The 11,182-nt window shown below is 40.7% G+C and overlaps 1 protein-coding gene across 1 annotated transcript in view; it reads left to right on the forward strand.

Annotated features, from left to right (window-relative positions):
* Positions 1-11,182, forward strand: part of arhgdia (Rho GDP dissociation inhibitor (GDI) alpha) — a 13,586-nt gene continuing 2,404 nt past the window's right edge. Inside the window, exons 1-5 of the mRNA XM_037090316.1 lie at positions 1-142; positions 9,209-9,404; positions 10,108-10,191; positions 10,793-10,869; positions 11,004-11,067. Coding sequence (XP_036946211.1) covers positions 9,215-9,404; positions 10,108-10,191; positions 10,793-10,869; positions 11,004-11,067 — 415 coding nt within the window. The 5' untranslated portion in view covers positions 1-142; positions 9,209-9,214. The remainder of the gene's footprint in view (positions 143-9,208; positions 9,405-10,107; positions 10,192-10,792; positions 10,870-11,003; positions 11,068-11,182) is intronic.

The raw sequence follows: 11,182 nt of genomic DNA on the forward strand, positions 1-11,182 counted from the left end.
CATGCTCTTATTTTGAAGACAGCGCACCGGACGTTGTGTGCCCTGTTGGCGGTCGTTGGCTCAGATTTTCCTCTGCCGCTTCACTTCTCCCCCTCTCATCACCATTCACAGGAGACGGACCCAGCCTCTCAGTGATATAACGGTAAGAGTTGATGAAATACTTGTTAAACTACAACAAAAACTCGCTTTGGACGATTAAACATACATATCTAAGCTCATGTGGCGCGGTTAGCAACTTTGTCGGCACTTGGTAAGAGAGTATTAACAACTTAGGTTAACCCAGTGAACGTCAGTTTATTGAAGGAGGAAATGTGTTTAGCAAAGAGTAACTTCCTGGTGTCAGGGCTGAGGCTTTTTTGAAAATGTAACGTATGTAAGCCATATAGTAGACGTTGTAATAGTGTATCTAACTCTCATAGTTCCTTTCTTCGCGGTTACAAAGTTATCCGGCGGCGGTGAGAAGTTAAGAAGCAGTCATTAGTTCATTTCCGGGTGTTGAGCCCGAGCTGAGCTGCCCCGAGTCGTCCGTTAGGTACCCAACATTTCACCCACCGCATTTAATTATTAATAATGACAGGATGCGTTTATTTAGTTAACCAAAACTTTATTCAAGTTAGCAATTTAGGCTGCTTTAGGATATGTGTGTGTGACCCGGCTGTCATGCGGAACATGAGGAACATTTTCGGCCACTTCCTGGATTTTTTTTTTTTAAACTCGCCCTGAGGGCTCACACCTTGAATCAACCACCATCTTAGCTTTTTGAGAGCTTTCACGCCCAAGTGCACATTGATCACATCTGCTGAGAGCCAAAGTGCTTCAAGTGGAAACTCGCTTTCATTCACTTTTTGTGTGATTAAATATGCGCTGATAAGTGATTTGCCAAAGAGATCATGAATCCTCCCTTTCCTTCCTTTGTGTGTGTGTGTGTGTAAGTGAGTGAGCGTGCTTGCGTGCGTGCATGTGAGTGAGAGAGTGAAATAGTTTGTAGAATTTTGTTGTTTTTTTTTTCTGCCCTGAAAGATATTGAGAACTTTCAGATGATACATTTCTGTCACTCCCTTTTCATTTGCCCGGTCTTCACCTGGAAATGAGCAGCAGTGCAGCAGGCCGAATGTCTCATTCTGCAGTTTCTGTGACTGAAGTTGTAGCTGGTTGATCTTGAGTAGGCCTCGGGAGGACTCTTTGACTGCTAAAGGAGCAAGCTTGTCACTCAGTTTTCCCTAACATCTGTATTATAAGCTTGGAAGGCGTTCAAGCAGGAGTTCAAGCTCCAAAACCACATGCACGATCTGTTGAAAGTGTTGCACAAACTAACGGAGGCTGCAATTTTGATAACAGTAACATGTATGATAAAACTGTGTTAAAATAAAGCACTGTAGTGATTTATTTATTTATTTATTTATTTATTTATTTACAGCCCTTATCAGAGTCAGCAATTTCTGAATGCTTACAATTTGGTGACCTTTTTTAGCCTGCCATCACAAACAATGTCAGTGGCCTCTTCTGTTTTAGCTCAGTCTCATAGGGGAATAGTTGCAGGGACACACGCATTGTGTGGTCTTCCTCAGCCTCAACTTTGTCTTTGGATTCACATCCTCTCAGACATAATGGGCTTCAATGCTGAGATACGTTAGTGACATACATGTTTAATAATGATGGCCAGTTAATCATTAGGGCTGCAGGATATGGTGAAGTAATTCACATTGTGACTATTTCATAATGATGAAAATCATGACGAAGTGCCATTTTTTGGGGTTCGTATCAAACAGATGTGTTTCCTGTATTTGTAGGTCTGGACATCTTTGCACTGCTTCACTGTAATGTTGTGATATTTTGATTTTGATAGTATTTGTCTTAACTGTGCAGCCCTAACTTGCAAGTAACATGTTCACACCACCTGTAAGATCAGACCGTTTATACAGCTGCGCTTCTACATTGTGAAGAGCCCGTCATCTCCACCGAGGCTGTTGCCCAGGGAGGCCAACTGAATCTGGACATGTGGCTCGAACTCCTCCAGAGCGGGGGAATAAGCCCTGACCTTTCAGCTGGCACCTTGGCTGTCCCATTCACTCGCAGCTTCCTGCTGCTGCATACAGGGATTTCTCACCGGCTATTTTTAAAGCTTCGTGTTTGTTCGGGTTCTTCCTGGGATAGCGCCATGTTTTGTTTCTTTTTCTCTCACATCTTCCACCGTCTGTTGCTAATTTTCTTTGCGACCAGATTGCGCTTCTGCACTGATACGACACACTCTGTGAGCATCCTGCAATCTTTATCTTGTTTCTTAATCAATGCACTTAATCTATGAGTCCAAGATCATGATAATCCTCTAGCCTTCTCTTCTTTAAATTTAATCTCATTTCATTTCTGTTTCATTCTTAGCCCTTTCTCTATTTCTGATAAAGTTGGGTTCCTGTATATTGCATCAGCTCTTGCAGTAACACTTCCTCTAAACTTTGGTACGTGCAGCACTACATCCCCAACTTGGTCAAACCTAACATGATTTAATCTTCTGACACAGCATCTAGCCACTGCCAGTTACTTTTTTCATTCACATTGTTGCAGTGTCTTCTGAAAATGATTAGATTGAGGGAGCCTCACAGGTGCAACGTTAAGAAGATGAGTTGTGCTTCAGCTTTGCAGCCTGTGGTTTAGGCGCTCGAAAGGATATGAATCACCAAGCTTGCCTTAAAAAGGAAGTTTGCAGTCAATTCTTGACAAAGTCTTGGTGGTAGCCTGACATGCTACTTTGTCACTGTATCATCAAGTGTAAAAGCTTGGGCGGTATCAAGATACACTATGTATGGGTGCATTTTAATATTTTGCTAGTGTTTTTGGTAGGTGTACAAAAGTGCATGAATTCACTGCATTGTCGCATTGCCGCAGGATGTTCTAACTTCAGCAGCTCCAGTTGCATTAGACTGGGTGTTGCAACTCTACTTGATGATAAGCTTATTACTTATTAAAGCAGCATGACAAGGATACATTGAAGTGTAGAGAAATCGTGCAGATAAAAGGGGACAAATGCAAAGGTCTCCAGCTGACTTGAGTGTTGCATGAGAGAGGCCAACAGAGACTTCAAAGCAGCCATAGATCTGTGGGTGACATCTTCAATAGGGAGGGAGGCGAGGCCGAGAGCTAAATGTCACCTCAGAAAGGTTGCCAGTTCTCACTTATTATTCAAGCAACACTGGTGACCTGGTTCGGTCTCTGAGGTAAAAGTGTGCCCACTTCCTAGAAAGACTAATTCTAGTCATAATCATCAACTACAAGACTTTGACGTCTCAAATTATCAGTACAGGTGGCTCTTTGCTGTGCATGACGACAGCGGCTTTGGACGAACTACAGTCAGATTTCATGATTTTCTATATATGACACAATTGTTTATCCCTAAGACGCCATGTACTTTGATATGAAAGTAGCAAGCATGGATATTTTCAAGGTTTTCAGTTTACCAGTGTGTTGATCAAGCTCGGCTACTTGTTGCTCTCGCTCTGCTGCACTTTATTCCTCATGTTTTCTTCGCTTTGAAAGGCCTGACCAGTAAAACCTGCTGTGTGGCCACTGGCACCAGACTCCTTGAAGATGTAGGCCTGCAACTTTGCATTCTGTTAAGGAAACGTTAACAAAATTAAATATTACTCCTATTTAACTGATTCAATGTTAATTTAAAGTGAAATGATGACTTTGGAGATGATTACCAGCACTTTAAGAAAATATTTTTACCAACTAGAGGATTTTCTTTTTTCAGAATAAATGAAACAAGTCATTCCTTACTTTATTGTAGTATGTATGTATGTATGTATGTATGTATGTATGTATGTATGTATGTATGTATGTATGTATGTATGTATTTATTTTATTTATTTTATTTATTTATTTATTTTATTTATTTATTTAGAACAAAATGAAGTCAGTATTCTCAATGCTCTTACATGCAGTGCTAATTACAGACCTGGGGCCAGATGTATAAACGGTGTGTTTTCACATACATACATGCGCGTTGTGCCCCACATAAACTGTTCTTTTTAAAGAAAGAATGTGTTTCGAGAATAAGAACCCCTCAGGCGTACTTCAGACCAGGTGTTCACACATTTTCCTTAAGATAAGCTGAAAGATGCAACCATATAATTAAACGTAAAACCAGGAACACGTCTGGTTAAATTGCATTTCTTTCCTCTCTGCCAGTTTTCACATTGACTTGTCTAATAAATGGAGGAGCAGGCAGAAAGTGATGACATGAAACCGGATGTTTAGGAGCGTGTCTACATCCATTTATGGCAATGAAGCTCCAGCACGTGCACTCACACAGTGACTCAGATTTATAAAACAAAATCAGGCGTACTCAGTTTTATAAATCTGAAGAGAATGTGTATACATATTTGTGTGTTCGTGTGCACACACAGTTTAAGTAGGGAATCTACAACAATTTATTTATTTATTTGCATCTGGTTCTGAGATGTTATGCCAGACATGCAACATTTTCCTCAAATAACTGATGACTAATGGGTGATTTGTCAAAATAAAATAAACACTACTAATCTGCTGAAGATGAGTAGTTAGTCAACTAACTTCTGTCCATTTTCAGTGTTTGATTTCAGTCAGCAGCAAAAGTTTATGAGAAACAGACTGTTGGATAAATGCAACCTTAAAGACCAGGAAAGACTCCTTGCAGTAGTGATGTTACAGGACAGTCATGGCCCTAAACCCTAACCCCCCCATAAAGCCTGTATCATCCCACAGGGATTCTCTGGTCCTGACTGAGCTCACTGATCAATTATCTTCAGCAATGTTTCAACGACACTAATGACTCCTGTCGAGCGAATCCTCTTGATATCTCACCAGTAACACCATCTCACTCTCTCACACACACACACACACACACACACTCTTTCCTCTTCGGTCCCTGAATGCCTCATTAGCCGTAATCCCACTTTCTATAATCTTACTGCTCAGCAGTGTTGCTAAGGAACGGACCTAATCCGAAGCCTCAGCTGATGCCAAGCCTGGTGTGTTAGTAAAACTGTGCTGCTGAGCCCTGTCAAGCAAACAGCTTATCCTCGCGGACAGTGCAGGTTGAGGTCAGGACACAAAGGTGGAGAGGTTCAGCCTCACATCCAGTGTTTGTTTGGCGTGTGTGTTGTCTCCCAGCAGGCTGAACAATGACAGGGCCTTTCCCCGTCCGCTCCGCATGTAGCCAGTTAGCCACAGGCCGCATTGTTGGAGCAGAGTTAGCCAGAAAGAATGTGCATCATTATGAGTTGGTGACGTCAGTATTGTTAGAACTAATCCATTTTATTGAGTGCACGAACCTTTAATTTGCTGAATCAACTATTTCATACTTGGTTAAGATGGCATGTTTCAGTGATGTGGCTGTGTGCAGGCATTGTATAATGCACTCGTAAACATTTTTTTTATGCAATGTTGTTGCCAGTGAAAGACTGCAGGAAAGCAGAACTGGCTGATGCACACAGTAGGCACTTAAACCATGGTGCATCTCTATAAAACAGTCCGTCATTCAACACGTGTGACTACTACTCAAACATTGCTTCATGAAAACCATTGTAGTTTTAAAACTTGGGCATGTTTTTTTTTGTATTTTGTATTCATATTGTATTTCTGATCAGCGTTATTCACTCTGCCCTTTAAAAGTACTGGATGTCATTTATGAATTTTCTAAAAGAGTAATGGGACAACACCTACCTTGGCCACAGTCTGTTGCTGCTGTCTGGAGGATACAGTAGTATCCCCTAACACCAAACTACGAAGCAGCTTCTGGTCTCGGGCCATGGGACTCCTGAACACACCATCAAAGTTTTTCTTGCGCTTTGTGTAGCATAAAGGACTACAACTTGCTTTTTGTTGAACAACCCTGTGTTATAGAGTGAACTTGTCTCTAACACACCTCACTTTTTCCAATAGAATGACAGTATAATAGTGGCAGGGAAGGGGTGGTTTATATTTGTCTATTCAAATATAACTGAGGGGATATGTTGTGTTTTCTTGGACAGATTAAAAAAAACAAAAACCCTACACTTCCCACTAAATGGGTCTCCAAAAATACTTTAGCAGACTGTTCCAGTAAAGTCTATGTGTGGGAAACCCTCCACTTTGCTTGGATTGGAGTAGATCCTTATCAGGGTCCTCATGAGAAATAATGCTAGAGGAGTTGAATTTTGATAAACTTGTAATCGAGGTTACATTTCAGAGTTGGACAATTAAAAGTAATTAAATCCAGTCGGGCTGCAACTAATGATTATTTTGATCACTGATTTGTCTGCTTTTTAGTTTACTTGATTAGTTTGTTCATCAGTTTTGGCCCATTGCAATTTCCCAGAGCTATACATGATCTCAGCAAAATGCAAAGATTTTCCCGTTTATTTTTCTGAGAACTCGGAAATAAAGAAAACAGAATACATTTTGTCTTTTATAATGACTTACATGATTTCTTGATTATCAAAACATTTCATCAGTCACTATCTGATCAGTGATTTAGAAAAACAAATTTGACTTCACCATCACCAGATTTTCTAACTTGATTCAAGATTCAAGAGACATCATTTGAGGCAATTTATCAATCTTTACAGCTTTCTCTGGAGCCAATAAAAGCTTCATACAATTTGTTTTTTAAATGAGCAGTAATGCCCCCGAGACCTGTAAACACCCTTTGATGTGTAAATTAAGTGTATTTCCTCTTTAAGCCCTGCATCTTTAAAGTGTATTCACTTTCAGTAGCTGTAGCAGAACTACTATAAGCCCCTTGTTTCTTTAGGAACTTCATAAGCACAGTGTGTATAATGCAGTATTTATAATAGGACCAGGCACTTCCTCCTTTGTGACAGTTTGGCACACTGCATTCGTGCCGAAGCTTGCTGCAGGAGACAACTCGCACAATAAGAACCCAGTAAAGGAAGTGAGAAAAACAACCTGTTCCTTGATGCTTAAAGAATGATATGACTGCATTGTTGTGTTATCTGCTCCTGTTTTCCTGCCTCTCTCTCGCTCTCTCTCTCTCTCTCTCGTGTGTGTGTGTGTGTGTGTGTGTGTGTGTGTGTGAGCGTGTGAGCGTGTGAGTGAGTGAGTGAGTGAGTGAAACAAGGACCCTCTCACTCATTCGCTCCAGCCAGAAACACTCACACACAGCTGACCGGCCAAAAGCCTGCTGTTGGCAGACAGGGAATTTAATGGACTGACAGAGGTCCCATTTGGAAAATAGGAGCTGCATTCTCAGTTCCTGCTTGGCTATCACCCAACTATATATGGCAGACACAATAGAGCAGAGAGGAGGGTTAGATTGAAGGCCACAGAAACAGGTTTTTGTGTTTGCACAAGGGTGATTTATTGTGGTTCCTCAGATTGTAAATTCTGTGTTGGTATTATTTTTACAGAAAGTTTCCACCCTTGTGCAGCATGTCATCAGTTACGATCGTTGATCATCTTGTGGTTTTCTTGTATGTTTGCTTTATATTGATTTGTTGGCTTGCCTGTGTTGATTTAGGTTGGCCTTTAACTCACATTAAATCACATTACACCAACTAGCAACAGCAAATGTAAATGAGCTAATCAATGCAGGTAGGGATAATTGATGCCAACTTTGGGTTGTTTTTTTCTGTACTCAGGTTTGATCTTTGATTCATGTACTGATCTTATGTTTTAGCACTGTAACATAATGATACAATTCTTCTTCATAATTACAAATTCCTCCTCTACAGTTTGACAGTAGGGACTGCAACTAACAATTATTTTCACCATGAATTTAGTCTGTAAGAGTCTATATTTAAAAAATGTTTTTAAAAGCTCATTACAATTTCCCAGAGCCCAGAGTGACGTCTCAAATCGCTCTTTTGTCCACCCAACAGTCCAAAACCCAAAGATTCTAAGTTTAATAAATCAGAGAAAAGCAGCATATTGTTACACTTAAGAAGCTTAAGTAGCCAAAAATTTGAATTAATTGTTAATTATTACAACTCTATTTGACTGCATGGCTTCATGCTCTGTTGACTTCAAATACAGGAAGTTGTTTTTTTTTCTTTCGACATGAGAATGTCGAAAACATTCAGGATGAGAAGTTTGAGGGCGTAGTTGCCTTCTGACTGAGAGGAATGTTTCCTCTATGTTTCAAAAAACAAGTCAAATTGAATGAGTATAAATTGAATGAGACCTGACCCCAAGCTAATTCTGTTGTGTTGCTTATTTGATCACAAAGTAGTATCAGTTCTCCTCATAACACATCAACAACTGTGTCTATTGCATCAGAAAATTGACAAGCATGTACTAACTCAAACACCAGTAGACTGCTGTGTGAGGACAACTTGGAGGACAAGTGGAGAACAGACCACACAGAACAGGGTTATAAGAGCACCGTCATCCAGCTGCCTCTTGGCTTTTGCAGGTGTTGGTTAGCTATGTATTGCTTTGCCCAACATATGCCCACCATATGCTAATAGATAGCATTTTTTCCCACAGCTATTTATTAGCAGCAGTCGAATTTTGTGGGGTCCTCTAAGCACCTCTATGTTCTCTGAAGATGAAGATGATCTCACCACATCCATGTTTTGTTCCCTGCTCAGAATCAGCATCTTCGATCCTAATCAGTAGTGACTGGTGTGACGTTGCAGCTGGGTGTAGATAGCCACATTAGCACTGCTGTTTTTTTGTTGTCTGGCAGCAGTTTGTGGTATGAGGAGAGTGAGAGAGAAGCCCTGGAGCCCAGATAAGCTTTCAGACCACTGGTCTCTGCAGTTTGTCAGAGGGCCGTCCTTATCCTGAGGCTAAGAGCTGACTCTGGGATAATTTTGGCTCTTGACACACAGATTTTTAACCTCATCTACTAGCCCTGGGTTAAATGTACATTGGAATGTACTGCTAATGTTAACTTTACAGAATGTTGTGTTTACTCTAGCCACGTTTTATGCTAGCACATTTTAGTGAACTTTTTATGCAAGGCGTTTCTTCCTCCATGAACTGCTGCTTTACATTGTAAGAGCCGCTCAGGTGAAAGTTCACTGAGGTGTCACTGTGGCTTAGTAATCCATAATGATCATCCAGCCGATGGACTAATAAGCAATTGCTGCCTAAGTCAGATTTAATGAAATCCGAGAGTAAAAAGGGAAGTGGTCTGTTGTGTGGACCTCTGTCATCTGTCCTTATCACTTTATTTTCCTGTCGTCTAACCAGCCCTCCCTGCTGTCACTTCTTTTATTGTGATCAGAGCACGATGGCAGAGCAGGAGCCTACACCAGAGCAGCTGGCAGAGATTGCAGCAGCCAACGAAGAAAGCACCACCTCAGTCAACTACAAGCCTCCTGCCCAGAAGAGCTTACAGGAGATCCAGGAGCTGGACAAAGATGATGAGAGCCTGCGCAAGTACAAGGAGGCGCTGCTGGGCAACCCTGCAGTTGCAGCAGGTACGTGATCTCTGCTGAGTAACTCTTATGATCGGAACAACTGTGTAAATGTCCTTTCAGCCATTAAGAAAGCTCACTCATAGGTAAGCACACAGTTGCACACTCTGATTTAATTCACCAGTAGAGTTGTCAGATACAAATCCACTTGAAACTTACTTACCAAAAAATTTCTTACTTGTTTTAGGTGTGTGACAACAGGTGTGTGCAGGCTCTGTGTAAAACCAAATTAAACACCGAATTCAGTTATTTGCAAACCTGTTTTCAATTGAATACAGTACCAATACAAAATTAAAACTGATAAATGTTATTGTATTTTTAAAAAATATATATCTATATTCTGTACGTGATGCCTGCAATACGCAAAGTGAGTATAGTATTGTAGTCACTCATAATATTGTATGTGTTTGTTCCAACAGCTGGTAAAGTCACTGCTCTGTGTGTTTACACTACTAATAGTACCAATAATGACAGCAGTTATTTGTGGTGAAAACAATTCAGTTACTCAGACTGCTGAAAACTTAACATCACATAATTGAACAGTCATACTCGTTGTCCGGTATCTCATTAAGTCATTTTTGTTTATATTATACTGTTTATATTATACTGTTGTATAATTGTTATTTTTGCTAAATTGGATTCTCTTAGGTGCTATTATTGTTTTATGTCATGGTCATAACTGTGGATACCTTTCTCCCTGTCTTAGATCCCAGCCTCCCCAACGTCCAGGTGACGAAAATGACTTTGTTGTGTGAGTCAGCGCCAGCCCCTCTGGTCCTTGACCTGACGGGTGAGTAGAGCAAATATGGTATTTTAAAACTCAGGAACAGTTTTGTTTTTTTAGAGTGGAAACGCATCATTCATAAGTTGATATCTGAGTGATGGCTGCACAGAGGTCCACATTTATGCAGCTGTCTTTCCTTGAGCAGACACGCTGGAAGACTGAACTGTTAGCAACAATAATTATGAACCGTAATCAGTCGATCCTTGTGTCCAGATGTAGACCAAATGACCTGCCTGGTCATTATTCTGCTAATTAATAATGACTTGACTCCTGTGTAAGTGGGTTAATGAGCCATTTCCTGATGGCACTCCTGCCCTCCCACAGCAGTCACACTGAGCTAGAACAGGGCAGCAGAGCTGTGCTCACTGTAGGTGCTGTACCACCTGGTGGTCAGTATTATTACTACAGGCTGTTAAAAAATAACTGGACTTGAATTTTGAAAAGTAATTCATTTCTAGTAGGACACAAACATAAAATCTCAGTTTCTTAAATACTTTTTATGAGTCAGGGTGAAATGCTTGTGTGTTGCTTTAAACTGACTGTAAGGTTCAGAGCTTGAAAGTCTTGAGTCACTTGACTTTTATTTACATGGTGTGTTCCCGTCCAGGAGACCTGGAGAACTTCAAGAAGACCCCATTCGTGCTGAAGGAGGGAGTCGAATACAGAATGAAGATCAGCTTCAAGGTAAGAGTCTGGTCTCTGTAAATCCCACGATGATTCTCTGTTTGTCTCGCTGGACTGTTGGAGTCATGGACATGTTAGTGACACTTGTCATGGGAAACTGTTCGGCAGTATATCATTTCTGTTGCATTTTGCAGGTCAACAAGGAGATTGTGTCCGGCCTGAAGTATATTCAGACATCTACCAGGAAAGGAGTAAAGGGTAAGACCAGTGATTTAATTTTATCACTGCCATTCCTTACATGAATTTGGACACTGAATTACAATTGTAGGATCCTCAGACATGAAAGAAATATGTTTAGTTGTTGGCTTTCTTT

Source organism: Acanthopagrus latus, chromosome 23, assembly GCF_904848185.1.
Source record: "Acanthopagrus latus isolate v.2019 chromosome 23, fAcaLat1.1, whole genome shotgun sequence".
In the NCBI taxonomy this organism is placed as follows: Eukaryota; Metazoa; Chordata; class Actinopteri; order Spariformes; family Sparidae; genus Acanthopagrus; species Acanthopagrus latus.